Raw genomic sequence first — 22,840 nt, 5'->3', positions numbered from 1 at the left:
GGTATAACTACTAAATAGTTTTTTTCTTCAATGGAAGGTTATCTTGGAATTACCCCCATCTAAGGGAAAACTACTAAATAGTTTTTTTTATTCAATAGAAGGTTGTCTTGGAATTACCCCATCTAAGGGAAAACTACTAAATAGTTTTTCTTCATTGGAAGGTTGTCTTGGAATTACCCCATCTAAGGTAAAACTACTAAAAAAAAATTTTCTTCAATGGAGGGTTGTCTTGGAATTACCCCATCTAAGGGAAAACTATTAAATAGTTTTTTTTCTTCAATGGAAGGTTATCTTGGAATTAACCCCATCTAAAGGAAAACTACTAAATAGTTTTTTTATTCAATGGAAGGTTGTCTTGGAATTACCCCATCTAGGGGAAAACTACTGAATATTTTTTTCTTTAATGGAAGGTTAAGGGAAAACTACTAGATACTTTTTTTCATTTCACTGTGTACTTGAACTATTTCATAGGTCAGTTTATAAGACAGTCTCACAGGTAATGAAAAGCGAAAAAAAAAAGAAATAAATTAAAAGCCTGTGTCTCTTTTGAAAGGGGGAAACTCTATGGTTCTGTAGCTTAAAATAACACAGATATGCAAATCACTTTTCAGTCGCTGAATGAATAACTAATGAGGAATGAAAACCACAGCATATTAATGAGAGATCTGTGCACGAATGGCAGCTTACCTGTCTAGGAATAGTTGTCTTTCGTCAGCACCTGTGGAAGAAGGAAGGGAGGGACAAGAGGTAATGTTCTTGATTAATGCATGAGGTCGGGTGTAAGTGACATCAGAAACCCAACCAAAAGACTGAGTTTTTTTTTCTCTCTCTCTCTCTCTCTCTCTCTCTCTCTCTCTCCACAGTCATGTAGACTTACCTTTCACGTTAGTCAAAAGAGTTTAATTAATGGTAAGCAACTCAAATATTCTCTCTCTTTTTCTCTCTCTCTCATATAGATTTACCTTTCACGTTAGTCAAAAGAAACTTTAATTAATGGTAAAACATTCGAATATTCTCTCTCTCTCTCTCTCTCTCTCTTCTCTCTCTTCTCTCTCTCTCCTCTCTCTCACACAAATGGTCAGTTCTCATTAGGCGGAAGAGGACAATGTCTGGCTTCACGTGGACAGGATTAATTGTTATTTGTGAATTACATTTGATTTATTACTTTATGTATTACTGCATTAAATCAATTCGAAATTACATTAAATTACTTATAAAAACTTTCAATCATTTCGAAATTACAACTAAAAACATTAAATGATTAGAAATTACAGTAAATAATTTCGAAATTGCATTAAATCATTTCTAAAAACTTAAAATAATTTCGAAATTACATTAAAACACTTTGTAAAACAAACTTTAAATCATTTCGAAAATACTCTGAATCACTTCTAACAAAATTTAAATAATTTCGAAATTGCATTTAAATCATTTCTAAAAACTTAAAAGTAATTTCGAAATTCATTAAAACAGCTTTGTACCAAGAAACAAACTTTAAATCATTTCGAAAATACTCTGAATCACTTCTAACAAAATTTAAATAATTTCGAAATTACAAAAAATAATTATAAATTACATTAAATGACTTCTAAAAAATTTAAATCATTATGAAATTACAAAAAAAATAATTTCGAAATTAGATTAAATCATTTCTAAAAACTTTAAATAATTGCGAAATTACAAGAATTTATTTCGGAATTACATTAAATCACTTCTAAAAACTTCAAATCATTTCGAAATTACAAAACATATCTCGAAATTACATTAAATCACTTCTAAAAACTTTAAATCATTCCGAAATTATAATAAATAATTTCGAAATTACATTAAATCATTTCGAAATCGAATCAATTTTTTTTTAGACAACGTGAAATCACTACGAAATCACATTCACTCATTTCTAAATCCCTTTAAATCATTCCGAAATGACATCAAATTATTTCGAATATGCAGACAAGATACCTGATTGTAAATGCGAACAGACAACCTGAAAACTTTTGAGTTTAAAGTTAGCTAAACCCGATATAAATCATAAGTGAAGGAATTCAACCGAGCAGAGACTGTCCCCTCGTTAAAAACCTCAGGGGTTGTGTCGCCTGGGGCTCTGTTGTACAGCGCTCTCTCTTCCCCTCACAGCAGAAGAAGTGTTGCTTTGAGAAGGATTGATCTAAAGTACCTCCTGTGTGGATGTAACACAGTTTTTGCAAGGGATTAAGATTTCACTCGGATTCAGTCCAGTTTTCCTGCAACAAACTTGGAAGGATTGTGTGTGTGTGTGTGTATATATATATATATTATATATATATATATATATATATATATATATATATATATATATATAATGTATATGTGTGTGTTGTTGTGTGCGTGTGTGTATTATATTTTATACACACACACACACACACATATATATATATATATATATATATATATATATATATATACTATATATATATATATAGAGAGAGAGAGAGAGAGAGGAGGAGAGAGAGAGAGAGAGAGAGAGAGAGAGAGAGAGAACAGTTGAAGGAGGAAGCACATCGCAGGTGGTCCTTCAAATGCATTTATTTACGACGTTTCAAAATCTTTCAATCACTCACTGAACACCAATCTTTGTTTATGCCTTAATTTATATTTGTTAAGGCTTTTTACGATGACCTTAATTGCCAGACCTCTCTCAGCCCTTTCATTTTCATGTATTGCGTTCATCAGCCTCCTTTATTCATCGAACTGACGCACGAAACCTGTTTTTATATCGGTCAATCTGCCTTGCTTTCACACTCAGTCCGCCGAAGGCCCCGGAGTTCACACCAGTCCTTCAGAGGACCCCGAAGGGTGGGTCGCCCGTCGGTAAAAATGCTTTGAATGACACCATAAAACCGTGGTGAGGCCACATGCGCCCAGGTCTCCATCAATAAACAAAAGGACCGCAGGGCCAAACCCGGCGACCAATTACTCATCATCACGTCCCCGGGCTGACGTCAACACCAGCCGCTATAACCTTTCCTTCCTTTCTCTCTCTCTCTCTCTCTCTCTCTCTCTCTCTCTCTCTCTCTCTCTCTCTCTCTGAGCAGTGGCTGTTTAGGTGTTTAAGAGTCGAATTGCGGTGGTGGGGTAAACCCTTTGATTCAGGTTGGGAAAAATAGATTTACTTTTTTTTTTTCATTGCCAGTTAGTAAACTGCGTCTTTTCGAGTTCATTAACACTGACTTTGTTACTTTACGACCCTCGAACAAAGCTTTGGCTGACAAAGGAAGATAGAGGACAAGAGGTCCTTAGTGCATAGTTGTATCTTTGCAAGTGTTCTTCGTCTTAATTATTTTGCAAATAAGGCTTTTGTTAGCAAAGGAAGGTAGGCGGATATGGGATCACTGTAGTGCTTAGTGAGATCATTGCTAATGTTCTTTATCTTAACATTTATTTTACAAATAAAGCTTTATTCGTTACCAAAAAATATATTATACGAATATGGGAATTTATTTTACAAATAAAGCTTTATTTGTTACCAAAAAATATATTATACGAATATGGGAATCCTGCCTAGCGTGATCGTTGGAAATATCCTTTGTCTCAACAATTGTACAGATAAAGCGTTTGTTTACCAATATATTATACGAATATGGGAGCCCTTCCGTGCATAGTACTATTGTTGCAAATTTTCTTTGTCCTGTCAACTATTTTACAGATGACTTTTGTTTTTGGTGAAGATATTATACGAATATGGGAGCCCGCAGTGCATAACGCTGCCGTTGTAAATGGTCTTTTTTTTATTAATTATTTTCAAAATAAATCTTTTGTTCGCAAATAAAGGCACACGACGATGGAGCCCCTTACCGCATAGTGCTATCGCTACAGAAGTTTTTGATATCTCAACTGTTATTTTTTTAAATGATTTTTTTTGACGAATATACTAATAAGGGAGTGACATAGTGCATATTGCTCTCTTTCCAACGGCTTTTGGTTTTCTTTAAAAGAAAACTATTGAAATGAATCTGTCCGTCCGTCCGCACTTTTCCTGTCCGCCCTCAGATCTTAAAAACTACTGAGGCTAGAGGGCTGCAACTTGGTTTCTTGATCTTCCACCCTCCAATCACCAAACATACCAAATTGCAGCCCTCTAGCCTCAGTAGTTTTTATTTTATTTGACGTTAAAGTTAGTCATGGTCGTGCTTCTGGCAACGCTGTAGGACAAGCCACGTGCCGTGGTTTAGAGCTTCATGGGCAGCGGCTCGTACAGCATTATACGCTGTACAGAAAAACTTCTGCGCATTTTTATGCTTGTTTAGCTTAGCATAACTTGCCATGAAAGATTTCAAGTGACGTAACCGATAAGAAAGTAATAAGTAATAATGGTTAATCATCTACCGCACCCCAAATGCTCCTTTATCTTGAGTACGGTAGATTTCATCTTATTGATCTACTTGTAATGGACTCCTAACTCGGTCTCTTTTTCCTTAATGCTATTCTTGCAATTTAGTACAATTTTTTTATGTAATCATTAATTTAGTAATTCATTGTTTCTCTTTAACAAGCGAGACATCATTCCGTGTTTCCCTTTACCTTCTCTTCTTCTTAATGAACACTATATTCATTGGAAGCTCGAATTTCGAGTCAGTGGGCCCCTTTGGTGGGCTTGTTTCCTGTGAACAGATTCGTCTTCCGAATAATAATAATAATAATAATAATAAGGATCCCTGAAAAGGAATCTGGAAAAACTAGAGGCTGAAGTAGCTCCAGGACTCATGCAGAAGAGTGTGATCCTAGAAACGGCGCACATAGTAAGGAAAGTGATGGACTCCTAAGGAGGCAGGATGCAACCCGGAACCCCACACTACAAATACCACCCAGTCGAATTGGAGGACTGTGATAGAACAAAAAAAAAAAAAAAAAAAAAAAAAAAAAAAAATAGTAATAATAATAATGATATAACAATGATACTATAATAATAATAATAATAGATAATAATAATATAATAATAAAAAATAATAATAATAATAATAAAATGAATAATAATAATAATAATAATAATAAAACTACAGATAGCTTTCGGGAATCTATATATACATAACTGCGGATTCGTTTCCCCATTTTAAGACTCATGCTACTATGACGATTTTTTTTGTAGTAGTAGTAGTAATAATAATAATAATAATAATAATAATAATAATAATAATAATAATAATAATAATAATACAGGTAATTCGTCGCCACTTTAATAAACAGTACGATGCTGGGAATATTTCAAAGGCCCATTATTTTGAGAGCCGTTATTTTCTTTATTCATCGAAAGTGGATTAAGAGATTAGCGCCCTCCCGGTAGGAATCGTTCGGAATTCGAGGAAATTTGCAATTTTTCTTTATTTTTTCCCTTCCGAAAAAGAATTCATTTAAACGTTTATCATGGAAGTCATAAGTATCCCATTAACTGCTGCGCGATTTATAGACAATTTTAGGTAAATCACATTAGTAGCAAATTGTTCTACTGCCGCCACTTTTGCATTAGAGTTTTTCGCTTACTCGGGACGTAAGCCTGCAGACTACTTTGTCGTTGTTGGGGGGGGGCGGGGGGGGTTGGAGGGAGCGGTTTAGAAAACCTAACAACATCTGAAAAAGGGTGTTTCGCTTTGAGTTTAAAGATACAGGAATTTTAGGACAGGATATTTATGATTTATGTATTAGAATGAAAATTAAAAAAATAAATAATGTGCATGTCAAACAGTAGCGAAAATGGTTTCCAATGAAATATAACGTATTTATTGATGAAACGATGCACTATTTCTCCGTTGATTTTAGCACATTCTAATTGACGTCAAGTTAGGAATATCATGTTTACAACTTACGCCTAAGGGGGAAATCTTGCACACAACCCAAAAAAGCCGGAGATCGAATCACGCCTTGTTGGTTTTGAAACTAATTATTCTGTATATTATCATGAAGGTTATAGATACCCAATTCATTGCTGTTTCACTTATAAAGACTGAAATAAATCACATAAGTAGCGAGTGGTTCTACCCCACTTTTGTTTTATTATTTTTTAAAAACTGAATAAATTCATATGGTTATCTTGAAGGTTATAAGTTATCCAATTAATTGCTGCACCACTAATAAACACTTCAATCACTTGAATAGCAAATGGTCTACCCAATTTTTTCTCTATATTATTTCGAAAACAATTTAATTTTGAATATTTAACATGAAAGTTAGAAGTAGCCAGTTAATTGCTGTGCCACTTATGAAGACGTTAAAATAAATCACATAAGTAGCAAGTGGTTCTGCCCTACATTTTCATCATTATTTCTTATTTATTTTTGGAAAACAAAGTAAGTTACTTAGTTAACAGGAGGTTCTGCCCCACTTTTTCTCAAACCATTGAAGTCGTGTAATTGGGCAACTGGCTTAATTCTATCCCATCCAAGCCACACTGTAGAGTAAATTAAACTTACAAGTGAATTGAAATGAAAAAAGGTGACAATCCAGGTATATTTATTTAATAATAATAATAATAATAATAATAATAATAATAATAATATTAGTAATCATAATAATTATCATTATTATTGTTATTATTATTATTATTATTATTATTATTGATGATGATAATAGTAATAATAATAATAAAAATAATAATAATAATAATAATAATAATAATAATAATAATAATAATAATAAGTTTCATTTGTATAGAAGTTTCTCTATCCTTCTTATTACTGACTTTTCTTCTGTACTCAAGTTGGCTATTAAAACACCAAATGAGGGATTGATGTCCAAAACGTGGTATTTGTCAAATTGAATATATTATACAAAATGCAGTACAAATTGGATCTTAAGCCTAATAGACAAAAGATACTAAAGGACTCATTCTGGATTCTCTCTCCCATCTCCTTGCAACGTTTCGTATTTAAACCCAGAGGGATATCGTCGGGCAGGTGTTGTAGAACTGAAAATTCTTGCGGGAGTCCTACAGTATACATATATAGTCGGTAATTCTTTTATTTTTCTCCTCATTTCACATTGTCGGTAACCCTTTCATTTTTCTCCTCAGATCACATTGTCAGTAACCCTTTGATTGTCGGTAACACTTTCATTTTTCTCCTCAGGTCACATTGTCGGTAACCCTTTCATTTTTCTCCTCAGGTCACATTGTCGGTAACCCTTTCATTTTTCTCCTCAGATCACATTGTCGGTAACCCTTTCATTTTTCTCCTTAGGTCACATTGTCGGTAACCCTTTCATTTTTCTCCTTAGGTCACATTGTCGGTAACCCTTTCATTTTTCTCCTCAGGTCACATTGTCAGTAACCCTTTCATTTTTCTCCTCAGATCACATTGTCGGTAACCCTTTCATTTTTCTCCTTAGTTCACATTGTTGGTAACCCTTTCAATATCTCCTTAGGTCACATTGTCGGTAACCCTTTCATTTTTCTCCTTAGGTCACATTGTCGGTAACCCTTTCATTTTTCTCCTCAGATCACATTCTCTGTAACCCTTTCATTTTTCTCCTCAGATCACATTGTCGGTAACCCTTTCATTTTTCTCCTTAGGTCACATTGTCGGTAACCCTTTTATTTTTCTCCTTAGGTCACATTGTCGGTAACCCTTTCATTTTTCTCCTCAGGTCACATTGTCGGTAACCCTTTCATTTTTCTCCTTAGGTGACATTGTCAGTAACCCTTTCATTTTTCTCCTCAGGTCACATTGTCGGTAACCCTTTCATTTTTCTTCTTAGGTCACATTGTCGGTAACCCTTTTATTTTTCTCCTTAGGTCTCATTGTCGGTAACCCTTTCATTTTTCTCCTTAGGTCACATTGTCGGTAACCCTTTCATTTTTCTCCTCATGTTACATTGTCTGTAACCCTTTCATTTTTCTCCTTAGGTCACATTGTTGGTAACCCTTTCATTTTTCTCCTTAGGTCACATTGTTGGTAACCCTTTCATTTTTCTCCTCAGGTCACATTGTCGGTAACCCTTTCATTTTTCTCCTTAGGTCACATTGTTGGTAACCCCTTCATTTTTCTCCTTAGGTCACATTGTTGGTAACCCTTCATTTTTCTCCTTAGGTCGCATTGTAGGTAACCCTTTCATTTTTCTCCTTAGATCACATTGTTGGTAACCCTTTCATTTTTCTCCTTAGGTCGCATTGTTGGTTAACCCTCATCCCTTTACTCCTTAGGTCACATTGTTGGTAACCCTTTCATTTTTCTCCTTAGTCACATTGTTGGTAACCCTTTACCTTAGGTCACATTGTTGGTAACCCTTTCATCCTCTTAGGAATTTCACCCCTTGCTTGGTACCCTTTCCCTTTCATTTTTCTCCTTAGGTCACATTGTTGGTAACCCTTTCATTTTTCTCCTTAGGTCACATTGTAGGTAACCCTTTCACTTTTTTCCTTAGGTCACATTGTAGGTAACCCTTTCATTTTTCTCCTTAGGTCACATTGTTGGTAACCCTTTCATTTTTCTCCTTAGTAACCCTCCACATTGTAGGTAACTCTCATCTTAACCCTTTCATTTTTCTCCTTAGGTCACATTGTTGGTAACCCTTTCATTTTTCTCCTTAGGTCACATTGTAGGTAACCCTTTCATTTTTCTCCTTAGGTCACATTGTCGGTAACCCTTTCATTTTTCTCCTTAGGTCACATTGTTGGTAACCCTTTCATTTTTCTCCTTAGGTCACATTGTTGGTAACCCTTTCATTTTTTCTCTCAGTCACATTTTGGTAACCCTTTTCATTTTTCTCCGTCATTGTGGTAACCCTTTCATTTTTCTCCTTAGGTCACATTGTAGGTAACCCTTTCATTTTTCTCCTTAGGTCACATTGTCGGTAACCCTTTCATTTTTCTCCTTAGGTCACATTGTAGGTAACCCTTTCATTTTTCTCCTTAGGTCACATTTGTTCGGTCAACCCTTTCATTTTTCTCCATTAGTACATTAGTCACGTTTTGGTAACCCTTTCATTTTTCTCCTTAGGTCACATTGTTGGTAACCCTTTCATTTTTCTCCTTAGATCACATTGTTGGTAACCCTTTCATTTTTCTCCTTAGGTCACATTGTTGGTAACCCTTTCATTTTTCTTGCCACATTGTTGGTAACCCTTTCATTTTTCTCCTCAGATCACATTGTTGGTAACCCTTTCATTTTTTCTCCTTAGGTCACATTGTTGGTAACCCTTTCATTTTTCTCCTCAGATCACATTGTTGGTAACCCTTTCATTTTTCTCCTCAGATCACATTGTTGGTAACCCTTTCATTTTTCTCCTCAGATCACATTGTTGGTAACCCTTTCATTTTTCTCCTTAGGTCACATTGTTGGTAACCCTTTCATTTTTTCCCCTTGGGGGGCCCACATTGTTTGGCTAACCCTTTCATTTTTCTCCTCAGATCACATTGTTGGTAACCCTTTGATTTTTTATCTCAGATCACTTGTTGGTAACCCTTTCATTTTTTCTCCTCAGATCACATTGTTGTAACCCTTTTCATTTTTTCCTCCTTAAGGCACATTGTTGGGAAGGGCCCTTTCATTTTTTCTTGCCACATTGTTTCGGTAACCCTTTTCATTTTTCCTCCTCAGGATCACATTGTTGGTAACCCTTTCATTTTATCTCAGATCACATTGGTTTGGTAACCCTTTCATTTTTCTCCCTTCAGATCACATTGTTGTAACCCTTTTTTTTTTTTTTTTTTTTTTTTTTTTTTTTTTTTTTTTTTTTTTTTTTTTTTTTTTTTCATTGTCCTCAGATCACATTCCTTGGTTAACCCTTTCATTTTTCTCCTAGGTCACATTGTGGTAACCCTTTCATTTTTCTCCTTAGGTCACATTGTTCGGTAACCCTTTCATTTTTCTCCTTAGGTCACATTGTTGGTAACCCTTTCATTTTTCTCCTTAGGTCACATTGTCGGTAACCCTTTCATTTTTCTCCTTAGGTCACATTGTCGGTAACCCTTTCATTTTTCTCCTTAGGTCACATTGTTGGTAACCCTTTCATTTTTCTCCTCAGGTCACATTTGTCCGGTAACCCTTTCATTTTTCTCTCAGTACATTGTCCTAACCCTTTCATTTTTTCTCCTTAAGGTCACTTGTTGGTAACCCTTTCATTTTTCTCCTTAGGTCACATTGTTGGTAACCCTTTCATTTTTTCTCCTTAGGTCACATTGTTGGTAACCCTTTCATTTTTCTCCTCAGGATCACATTGTTCGGTAAACCCTTTCATTTTTTCCTTAGGTCACAATTTGTTGGTAACTTTCATTTTTCCTTTTGGCCCACATTTGTTTTGTAACCCTTTCCATTTTTTTCCTTGGTTTCCCCCACAATTGTTGTAAACCCTTTATTTTTCTCCTTTAGTCACCATTTGTCGGTAACCCTTCATTTTTCTCCTTAGGTTCACAATTTGCGGTAACCCTTTCATTTTTCTCCTCGATCAACATTGTTTGGTTTTTTTAACCCTTTCATTTTTCTCCTTAGGTCACCATTGTCTGTAAACCCTTTCATTTTTCTCCTAAGGTCACCCATTGTCAGGCTAAAACCCTTTCATTTTTCTCCTAGGCACATTGTCGGTACCCTTTCATTTTTCTCCTCAGATCACATTGTTTGGTAACCCTTTCATTTTTTTCTCCTTAGGCTCACATTGTCAAGTAACCCTTTCATTTTTCTCCTAAGGTCACATTGTTGGTAACCCTTTCCATTTTTTCTCCTAAGGTTCAATTGTTGGTAACCCTTTCCATTTTTCTCCTAGGGTCACATTGGTCGTAACCCCTTTCATTTTTTCTCCTAGGTCACATTTTTCAGTAACCCTTTCTTTTTTTCCTAAGGGTCACATTTGTCGGTAACCCATTCATTTTTCTCCTTTAGGTCCCACATTGCGGTAAAACCCTTTTCATTTTTCTCCTCTTCACATTCCCCCCCCTTGGTAACCCTCATTTTTCTCTAAGGTCACATTCCTCAGGTAAACCCTTTCATTTTTCTCCTCAGATCACATTTTTGGTAACCCTTTCATTTTTCTCCTCGGGTCACATTGTCGTTAACTATTTCATTTTCTCCTTAGGTCACATTGTTGGTAACTCTTTCATTTTTCTCCTCAGGTCACATTGTCTGTAACCCTTTAATTGGTCTCCTCAGGTCACATTGTGTGTAACCCTTTCATTTTTCTCCTCAGATTACTTGTGTAACCCTTTCATTTTTCTCTTCAGGTCACATTGTGTGTAACCCTTTCATTTTTCTCCTCAGATCACACGTGTAACCCTTTCATTTTATCCTCAGATCACATTGCGTGTAACCCTTTAATTTTCTCCTCAGATCACATTGTCGTTAACCCTTTCATTTTTCTCCTCAGATCACATTGTCTGTAACCCTTTCATTTTTCTCCTCAGGTCACATTGTCTGTTTCATTTTTCTCCTCAGGTCACATTGTCTGTAACCCTTTCATTTTTTTCCTCAGGTCACATTGTCTGTTTCATTTGTCTCCTCAGGTCACATTGTCTGTAACCCTTTCATTTTTCTCCTCAGGTCACATTGTCTGTTTCATTTTTCTCCTAAGGTCACATTGTCTGTAACCCTTTCATTTTTCTCCTCAGGTCACATTGTCTGTAACCCTTTCATTTTCCCCCTCAGGTCACATTGTCTGTAACCCTTTCATTTTCTCCTCAGATCACATTGTCTGTAACCCTTTCATTTTTCTCCTCAGGTCACATTGTCTGTAACCCTTTAATTTTTCCCCTCAGATCACATTGTCTGTAACCCTTTCATTTTTCCCCTCAGGTCACATTGTCTGTATATAACCCTTTCATTTTCTCCTCAGGTCACATTGTCTGTAACCCTTTCATTTTTCTCCTCAGGTCACATTGTCTGTTTCATTTTTCTCCTCAGGTCACATTGTCTGTAACCCTTTCATATTTCTCCTCAGGTCAGATTGTCCGTTTCATTTTTCTCCTCAGGTCACATTGTCGGTAACCCTTTCATTTTTCTCCTCAGGTCACATTGTCTGTAACCCTTTCATTTTTCCCCTCAGGTCACATTGTAACCCTTACATTTTTCTCCTCAGGTCACATTGTCTGTAACCCTTTCATTTTTCTCCTCAGGTCACATTGTCTGTAACCCTTTCATTTTTCTCCTCAGGTCACATTGTCTGTAACCCTTTCATTTTTCTCCTCAGATCACATTTTTGGTAACCCTTTCATTTTTCTCCTTAGGTCACATTGTCGTTAACTGTTTCATTTTTCTCCTCAGGTCACATTGTGTGTAACCCTTTCATTTTTCTCCTCAGATCACATGTGTAACCCTTTCATTTTTATCCTCGGGTCACATTGTGTGTAACCCTTTCATTTTTTTCTCAGATCACATTGTGTGTAACCCTTTCATTTTTCTCCTCAGATCACATTGTCGGTAACCCTTTTTTTCTCCTCAGGTCACATTGTCTGTAACCCTTTAATTTTTCTCCTCAGGTCACATTGTTGGTAACCTTTTCATTTTTTCCTCAGATCACATTGTTGGTAACCCTTTCGTTTTTCTCCTAAGGTCATATTGTCGGTAACCCTTTCATTTTTCTCCTTAGGTCACATTGTCGGTAACCCTTTCATTTATTTCATTAGGTCACATTGTCTATAACCCTTTTATTTTTCTCCTCAGGTCACATTGTATGTAACCCTTTAATTTTTCTCCTCAGGTCACATTGTTGGTAACCTTTTCATTTTTTCCTCAGATCACATTGTGTGTAACCCTTTCATTTTTCTCCTAAGGTCACATTGTCGGTAACCTTTTCATTTCTCTCCTTAGGTCACATTGTCTGTAACCCTTTTATTTTTCTCCTCAGGTCACATTGTCTGTAACCCTTTCATTTTTCTCCTCAGGTCACATTGTCTGTAACCCTTTCATTTTTCTCCTCAGGTCACATTGTCTGTAACCCTTTCATTTTTCTCCTCAGGTCACATTGTCTGTGACCCTTTCATTTTTCTCCTCATGTTACATTGTCTGTAACCCTTTCATTTTTCTCCTTAGATCACATTGTCAGTAACCCTTTCATTTTTCTTCTCAGGTCACATTGTCTGTAACCCTTTCATTTTTTTTCTCAGGTCACATTGTCTGTAACCCTTTCATTTTTCTCCTCATGTTACATTTTCTTGTAACCCTTTCAATTTTTTCTCCTCTTGATCATGTAACCCTTTCATTTTTCTCCCTTTTTTTCCTGATCGAAACCTTTGGGTTTTAACCCTTTCATTTTTCTCCTCAGGTCACATTGTGTGTAACCCTTTCATTTTTCTCCTTAGATCACATTGTTGGTAACCCTTTTATTTTTCTACTCAGGTCACATTGTCTGTAACCCTACATTTTTCTCCTTAGGTCACATTGTTGGTAACCCTTTCATTTTTCTCCTCAGACACATTATCGGTAACCCTTTCATTTTTCTCCTCAGACACATTGTTGGTAACCCTTTAATTTTTCTCCTCAGATCACATTGTCGGTAACCCTTTCATTTTTCTCCTCAGACACATTGTCGGTAACCCTTTCCTTTTTCTCCTCAGAGACATTGTGTGTAACCCTTTCATTTTTCTCCTTAGGTCACATTACCGGTAACCCTCTCATTTTTCTCCTTAGGTCACATTGTCGGTAACCTTTTCATTTTTCTCCTTAGGTCACATTGTCGATAACCCTTTGATTTTTCTCCTCGGGTCACGTTGTTGGTAACCCTATTTTTTTATTTTCCTCCTCAGGTCATCATGTGGTTGATTGCGATCCTTTGCGGGATGCTGGTCGGGAAAGTCCTCATTCACGGCCTCATCTTCAAGAAAGTCCTCAGGCTGAAGATGTTCAGAGATGAACAGGTAAGTTTATCAGCTAGGATGTTGTTTTTTTTTATTTTCTTTTTTAAGTGGTGACTGGCTTTTCCGGATTAGGGAAGTATTGGTTGGGGTGATTAAGAAGTGTCATGGCTTTTTAAGGTTTAGGGAGCACAGAAGCCATGCTAGTTTTGTTTAGTGACTGGCATGAATATATATATATATATATATATATATATATATATATATATATATATATATATATATATATATGTCTGTGTGTGTGTGTGTGTGTGTGTTATATTTTATATATGGATATCTCTATACACATATTACATGTATATATGTATGTATATATAATATACATGCATATATATATATATATATAAAATATATATATATATATATATGTGTGTGTGTGTGTGTGTGTGTGTGTGTGTGTGTGTGTGTGTTAGATATATATATATATATATATATATATATATATATATATATATATATATATATATATATACATATATTGTTTGTATGCACACCTGTATTTATGAATGTACGTATGCACATATATATGTATGTATGTATGTATGCATATATGTGATTGAGCTTTCCAATTTCAACTTATTAGTCCCAATTGTGTTACTACGATGGACGAAGAAATTCCTGTCCATTCTGTTTTCTTAAGGAAAAAAAACGCCTTTGTGATCTTTAGAATGTTACAAAATTTGGAAAAATCACCTCTGAACTCAACCGTATGTGGTTCAGGAAATGCAGTCGAAACAGTAGAGGTATATGTTACGTTTGAATATTGCGTCACTTATATTTGAAAAAACGTAAAACTTGAAAAAAGAAAATCTTTAGTTATTAGAGTAATGAAATGGTAAAATTTTCCGATAATTAGTAATTTGTTAACCCTTGTAATAAAGTTTCCACATTCATCCCTTTTTGTGGCATACCTTGACAATTAGAAGTTGAAAGCAACCGATAAACTGGAACTGAGAAAATAATTTCCTTTTATCATTTGAAAATTATACAAAGTACATGTTACGGAACATTAAGTAACCTTGGTATAGATAAGAAGCACAGTATCTGTAGAGTTGCGTGTAGATAGAGGCCTCACATATATATATATATATATATATATATATATATATATATATATATATATATATATATATATCTCGAACTATAAATGTCCTTTAATATCTAATTCGCTATACCTCGGAATTAATATATTTTCATATGTTTAACCGAGGGGGGAATTTATTAAGCGATAATAGAATTGGCGATCGACAGGCGCGAACCATCGACCTCTCAATTCCAGGACTGGCAGTGAAGCCCCATACCACCCCGCCACTGCAAGAGATACAAGTATATGCCGCCTCCCACCTCATATACCTGCCGCGCACAGGTATTTTTTGTTCTGGAGACTGCATACAGCCCATCTCGTTCTCGGTTGCGTGGTGGTGCTTTTGCCCGCACGTAGTCATTATATAAGTCTATCACATTACCGTGATTCATATACACACGTGTTAGACCTCTGGTACAACCAGCATCACGTACCGTGCCCCATTTGGTGTGAGGCAGAGCTCTCTACATGAAATATTAACCCTTGGGCTCTTTTGGGAATTCTTTCTCCGTGTGGCTTGTCGATAAGTCATAGGAGTGAAAGTCCTTTTCAGCAGAAAGTAACTATTTATTTTTTGTCGTAGGTGAAATCCTGAAGCTTAGCGTCGCATTAATAATTTGTTGTTAATTTGTTAATGTTTTTTCAGAGGTTTTCCATTGATTTTGCTATTTTGGAAATGAACAAAGATTGATGTTATGAATAGATTTTGTATAAAATATATCTGTCAACTCATGTAACAACACTGACGCGTTGTACCCTTTCTGTGGTATACCATGAAGACTATAGTAGATTCACATCACCCGTGCATCTGATGTCTAGGCCAGTCCCTTACGACGCTCCTGATTGGCTGTTGATAAGCCAATCACAGGGCTGGAAACTCTCAGTCTCTCGAGAGAGTTCACATAGGCAAGATGTATGTTCCACCTCTTCTGAGAGATACATCTTTCAAAAGTATCCCTCTGGAGAGGTGGAACATATATCCTACGCATGTGAACTCTCGAGAGAGACTGAGAGTTTCCAGCCCTGTGATTGGCTTATCAACAGCCAATCAGGAGCATCGTAAGGGACTGGCCTAGACATCAGATGCATGGGTGATGTGAACCTGCCATAGTAGTTGATAGTAACCTCTGCTATGGCCAACATTATCACTTACTCGGGGAGTAAGCCCACAAACTACTTTGTTGTTGTTCGTGTGGCGGGGGGTGTAGGACAGGTCTATGGAAGAGCCTAAAAAGGTCTGGAAAAAGTGTTTCGCGTTGATTAAAGTTACAGGAATTAGAGGATAGGACATTTATAATTCATTTTTTACAATGAAAATAGAAAATTAATAATGTTCATGTTAAACAGTGCAGAAAAATTATTGATAATAAAAATATAGCGTATTTATTTAAATTTTCGTGGTGAAACAACGCTTTATTTCACCGTAGATTTTAGCACGTTTTAATTTACGTTAATTTACGATTATAATGCTTACAACTTATCCATGAGGAGAAAATCTTGCACGTGCCCCGAGCAAGCTGGAGGTCGGGTCACGCCTTGTTTTAGTTTATAGTTAGGATTGAGAAAATAATTTTTAAAATTCTATAATGTATTTCCAGTAAAGTCTATATGCGTATACCAAGGGAAAAGGTATGTTTCCAAGTGAGTAGATTGATAATTAAATTGAAATTATAGATCATTAGATACTGCCTGTAAAACGAGTCAATTCTCGGAAGTTATGAAAAAAAACTTTTGGGTAATGTTATTCTTTATATTTTTAGAAAACATTCCTCCCTTTTTTTTTTGTAAATACGTAACAAGAATACATCATCAGTTTTAGTTATCTGTAAAAAGAAAACTATTGTGCAGGCTTTGTCTGTCCGTCCGCCCTTTTTCTGTCCACCCTCAGAACTTAAAACCTACCGAGGCTAGAGGGCTGCAAATTGGTATGTTGATCATCAGCCACCCAATCATCAAACATACCAAATTGCAGCCCTCAAGCCTCACTAGTTTTCATCTGATTTAAGGTTAAAGTTAGCCATGATCGTTCGCCTGCCAACGCTGTAGGACTGATGCGTTTACAGAATAACAAACGAAGCTTACGCAGCAACTTCTTGGTCAGCACATTGTCTCATTGCTCACAAGTACTGGCTGTTCCAAAATAAAGTCAATGAAACTGTACCTTCTTATTCAACAGAGATCTTTGGCATTCTCGTTGTCGAACTTCTCAGTCCCAGAGGTCTTTTATTCCTGACACTTTTGGACTCAGGAACCTTCAGCCTCCCTGAGGAAGTCGTGCAGTTGCATCTAGAGAAATTCAAGCGGAAATGCAATGCATGACTACCTTAATACTATTCTTGCATTTTAATGAATACATTTTTATCCATGGATCTATTGATTAATTTATATTTTTTACTTTTTAGTAAGTGGTATCTCTTCCTTTTGTATTTCCCTGTACTTCCTCTTGCTTCTTCCTAATGAACACCATTTTCTATAGAAGCTTGAATTTCAATTCATTTAATGGTCCCTGTAGAATTGTTCCTTACGAATAGTTTTCATCTCCTGAATGATGATAATGATAGAAATAAGAAGGATATGGGATATGCCAATAGGAACACTAGACACGATCCCAATATCCCTGAAAAGGAATCTGGAAAAACTAGAGGCTGAAGTCGCTCCAGGACTCGTGCAGAAGAGTGTGATCCTAGAAACGGCGCACATAGTAAGGAAAGTGATGGACTCCTAAGGGCGGCAGGATGCAACCCGGAACTCCACAGTATAAATACCACCCAGTCGAATTGGAGGACTGTGATAGACAAAAAACAACAAAAAATAATAATAGTAATAATGATAATAATCAGGAAATCAAAATATAGATAATAACCTACACTGGACAAATCTGAGCAAATATTAAAAAAGAAATATGAATGCCTAAAAAGAGATAAAATGATTGCAGATAGAAACATTGTGAAAAAAAAAACTTTTTAGATGGAAATAAAAATATAACCTGACGGCGAAAAGTCTTAAGATCTATCGATAGAAACAGAAAGGCAGAAGATGAGAGATAATGATCTATTCGAGAATTGGAGATGGAGTAGAATTCTTTCTAAAAGGAAGTGAAGTAAACTTCAGTAAGATGAAATGGAAATCTCGGTTATAAATGTTACTGAATCGGTGTTTCTTTGTGTGTGTCAGAGAACGTATTTAAAGACATTTTAATGAGTTTATTCAAATAGAGACAATATTCATAAGAGCATATATATATATATATATGTATATATATATATATATATATATATATATATATATATATATATCTTAGCAGATATAAACATAAAATGACAATCTTGGACAGCATCATTTAAAGCTGGTGTGTGTTTGTGTTTGTGTGTGTGTGTGTATGTTTATGTGTATGAGAGAGAGAGAGAGAGAGAGAGAGAGAGAGAGAGAGAGAGAGAGAGAGAATGCAGGGTCATATATTCATCGGTTTCGTGACACAAGAAGCTAATTCTTCTTCTCCCTCCTCCTCTTCCTCCTTCCAGGGTTCCTGGATGACCATGTTCCTAACGGTGATCGTGTCTCTCTACATGTTCTCCTACGTTTACAACCTCATCCTCCTGATAGGTCACAGTGAGCACTGCAGGTGGCAGATAGGGTCAGATATGGGGGTCACCAACGAAAGGTAAGGACTGGCTCCGAAGGGAAGTGTGGTAACAGTATGGCTTTTGAGAAGTCTTCCGGTTAGAGAAGTGACCACTTAGACATATTGTATTAACTTTATTACATACATACGTACGCTTGTGTAGGTATAGACACTATTTATACATATATGTATAGGAGCACTGAGACGATTAGAACAGCGGCGACCTAATCGCGCATTGTTATTGGCCAGTGACGACCGATATTGTCGCCATCTTGCCTCGGGCGAGGTGCTATGTAAACAAATATACGCGGGTCATAAATGAGATAACATTCTTAGTACAAGGTAATACGGAAAGTACACAGTGTAAGGAATGTATGTATGTATATTATGTATATATATATTTGTATATGTATTAGATATATGTAATACATAAAAGTATGTATGCATATGTATGCACATGTGTATGCATAATATGTACCCGTTGTCAAAATATTTTTCTTCTCGATAGACACAACTGAAATCTACATAGATACCGCTGGCAGACAGTAATTTTGAAACACACGACATAGCCTAGTAATATTAAGCTGAAATAGTTATTGTAAGTTATCATAAGGACTCGTAATTATGGACTTTTCTGATTATAACAACCTGCTTATAGTTTATGAATGTCAGTATTTGTTATTGTTTAGTTGTTTAGTAGTTATATGACGGAGAAAATCCCTGGGGAAGATTCAGAGATTTCTTTTGTAACCTTCTCCCTTCGATTTGTGCATCCGTGATCAGGCATATCTGGTTGCTGTGAAAATAACTGAAACTGCGAACTTGCACCCGGTAAGATGGCGGCTAATTCGCTCTCATATCCATTTGTCGCCCATGTTCAGTCCGGCACTGTGTGTGGGAACCCAGTGAACTACGAAAAGCAGTATCACTGGGTTCCCACACACAGTGCCGGACTGAACATTGGCGACAAATGGAAATGAGAGCGAATTAGCCGCCATCTTACCACCGAGGGCAAGTTCGCAGTTTCAGTTATTTTCACAGCAACCAGATATGCCTGATCACGGATGCACAAATCGAAGGGAGAAGGTTACAAAAGATTTGTGAACTGAACCAGCGAACAGTTCATTTTCACACCGAGTAATATGGACTGTCGTTGATTCAGTGGGAGAATCGAAGCTCGGAACCAGTTCACGAACCGATAGGTGAAAATGTCACACGCTCGTAAACAGCCCTCACAGTGTAGACGTGTATATATAGTATGCATCACATTCCTATACATATATACATATGGACATACGTCGTTCCTATGTTTTTTGTTTTTGTTTTTTTGTTTTAATCTGTAAACAATAAAGCTATTGACTTCAATCGTTCTATAAAAAGGAGGCAACTTGATTTTTTTTAATTCTTTTTTTTTTCAGCAACGGTTTAAAGTACGCTGCTGTTACAGCTGCAGCAAACAAATTCGATGAGAAGGTCAGCGGCCGCTGCAGCTGGAACAATCACTTGTGTTAAATGCCACCATTGGAGGAATCAAGGCTTTTTAATTGGAAGGGGGGGAGGGGGGCGGGGTTTGGTTGGGAGCTGGTAGGGCGATCTAGGGATTATACAGTCTATGAATTTGTCACTCTCTTTGTCATAAGGTTTTATAGATTGTTATTTGAGTCATGTTGTTGTTGTTATTATTATTATCAAGAACACGATGTTAATGGGCGGAGATGACCTGGAAGGGTGATTTGGGGGTTATGCAGTCGATAAATTTATCAATGTCTTTGTCATAAGGTTTTATAGATGGTTATTTCAGTATTGTCGCTATTTGTTATTATTATTATTATATTATTATTATTATTAAAGCAACATCGATTTCAGGAGTAGGATGATAATGGAAATAGTAGTAGACTAATATTCGTGTAATCAGTGACAGTATCAATAGTTATTATTATTATTATTATTATTATTATTATTATTATTATTATTATTATTATTATTATTATTATTGCAAAAACACAATGGTAATGGAAATCAAAACCTTGACGGAAGAAGTAGTATACTATCAATTTACGTAATCAACGTCATATCAACTATATTAAATAATATGAACAGCAACGTGTACTAGTAACCTAGGGACATATATCTAACAATTCCACGCCCTTTGGACGCCATCGCGTCACCCAGACTCACACTATCTAATGTCCACGCCCTTCGGCAGCATGATGAAGGCGGCCGCTACTTGCACGTGGCTGGGCGACTTGGTCACGGCTCTCATGGTGACCGATATGATGCTACAGGACAACCTCTATCCTCACTGGGCCACGGGATTTCGCCGCCTCTACCGCCTCTCCAACGTCCCTCGGATCCTCATCTTCTGGTGCGGCTCCATCGTCGTGGCCATCGTCGTCATCTTCCTCATCGTCTCGGATTACATCTCGTGGGATCAGCTCAACAAGGGCTTCGTCGAAACCACAGGTAAGAGGAGCAGAAGGCAAGGGAGGAGCCACAAATAAGGGGTAAAGGTAGACAAAGAGAAACCACAAATAATGGGAGAGATAGGCAAGGCGAAAACATAGGAAAGAGGGAAAGGTAAGTAAGGAGGGGATACAGGCAAGAGAGAAGGTAGAATCGTGGGGAAAGGGCAGGTAAGTAGAAACCATAGGTAGATAAGAATCCATACGAAGTACCACACTTACGAGAAAAACACCAGGTAAATGAATTGATCATTGAATGGTTATCAGTTTTCCTACCAATAGTTGACATTCATCGGCCATTTCATTCTTGAAAATCGCCAAAGTTCATAAGGGCCTGTAGAGGAATTTAATTCCGTTACTGCACCTCACGTGGCGCACTGTAGGTATTAATAAAGGGATGTTTACAGCGTCTCTTCGGATTCTAGCTGCTTCCACATTGTATCCCTTTATTGAACCTCCATTGCCCTTCCTTGCTGTCCAGGTTGTGTCCCAGTTCAACCGTTAGAGCTTTGTACTTCACCTCCTGTATTTTCGGGATTTCTTTGTCTAGCTGTCCAACCTCTCCAACTCCTTTTCACTGTGAAGAGCTGAATGGCCGGAAGTTTTTGATTTTATAAATTGAACATAAATGTCTCAAAAACTTAGGCCCATATCCCAACGAAATCAGATCACTATTATCCGTAATATTTCCTTCATTTGTTTCTTTTTTATTTGCCGTTTTCTATTCTTGCATTGATTAGCTTTCGCTGAAATAGCTGCGAATCGTAAAAACTAGTTTTTGAATTCATCTCCTCTTTCCTCTGGGTTCACTGGGTTTACACATTCATCGATGATAAATGCTGGACATGAAAGTGGATTTTACAAGCCAGAATAAAGCCTGCCTAATGCAGTTTTTAACCGATGATATTGGGACAGTATTTTTTTTTTTTTTTTTTTTTTGTGTCATGCTATTGCATGCTAGTGTGACAGACCAGGAATGAAAAAAAAAGGGAAGATTGATATATTCTGGTTTCGCTGCTACATTGGGTGCGTACTATATTTTACTGCCGGAGTCTGTTGGATTGAATGTGGTGTGTGTATGTATGTATTATATATATATATATATATATATATATATATATTATATATATATATATATATATATATATATATATATATATTTCATAGATATATATAGACTAGAGTTCCTTGTTTATATATTTATCCTCTTACAATTAATATGTATGTATATATATATATATATATATATATATATATATATATATATGTATATATATATATATTATATATATATATATATATATATATATATATATATGATGTATGTATATGTATGTATATATATATATATATATATATATATATATATATATATATATACGCTGTATATATATATGTGTGTGTATTTATATATATGTATACATATATATAATCAAAAATAGATCATATGACTGTCACAGTGCCATCTGTCTTGTGGTGTTCAACTGATCTCCTTACCCAATGCCTCGTGTTTTCGCAACGGCTTACCATTCCTTACCTGTAAATAACACTTAAATATAGTTATGATCAGCTGCTAAGCTATTTTTATTCTCTACTCTGATGAGCCATTCATTTAATCACACCTGAGCTTCGTACAGAAATTAAATGGCGGGCTGGAGATCGGATCATTACCATGATTCACGGATTATGCGTTCGGGCACTGGATTAGTTAAAGCTTAACTACTGCCATCACGATCAACGCGCAATGCTACATACATTCATGCTTAGATACAATATATATATATATATATATATATATATATATATATATATATTATTGTATAGATATATATATATATATATATATATATATATATATATATATA

The 22,840-nt window shown here is 35.9% G+C and overlaps 1 protein-coding gene across 5 annotated transcripts in view; it reads left to right on the top strand.

Moving 5' to 3' along the window:
• Positions 1 to 22,840, top strand: part of LOC135219903 (transmembrane protein 117-like) — a 421,293-nt gene that overhangs the window by 344,884 nt on the left and 53,569 nt on the right. For all 5 annotated transcript variants that reach the window (XM_064257103.1, XM_064257101.1, XM_064257102.1 and 2 more), the window contains exons 4-6: positions 13,700 to 13,810; positions 18,413 to 18,552; positions 20,720 to 20,976. In XM_064257103.1, coding sequence (XP_064113173.1) covers positions 13,700 to 13,810; positions 18,413 to 18,552; positions 20,720 to 20,976 — 508 coding nt within the window. The remainder of the gene's footprint in view (positions 1 to 13,699; positions 13,811 to 18,412; positions 18,553 to 20,719; positions 20,977 to 22,840) is intronic.

This window comes from Macrobrachium nipponense, chromosome 1 (genome assembly GCF_015104395.2).
Source record: "Macrobrachium nipponense isolate FS-2020 chromosome 1, ASM1510439v2, whole genome shotgun sequence".
Taxonomy (NCBI): domain Eukaryota; kingdom Metazoa; phylum Arthropoda; class Malacostraca; order Decapoda; family Palaemonidae; genus Macrobrachium; species Macrobrachium nipponense.
This window is presented reverse-complemented; position numbering and strand designations above follow the sequence as displayed.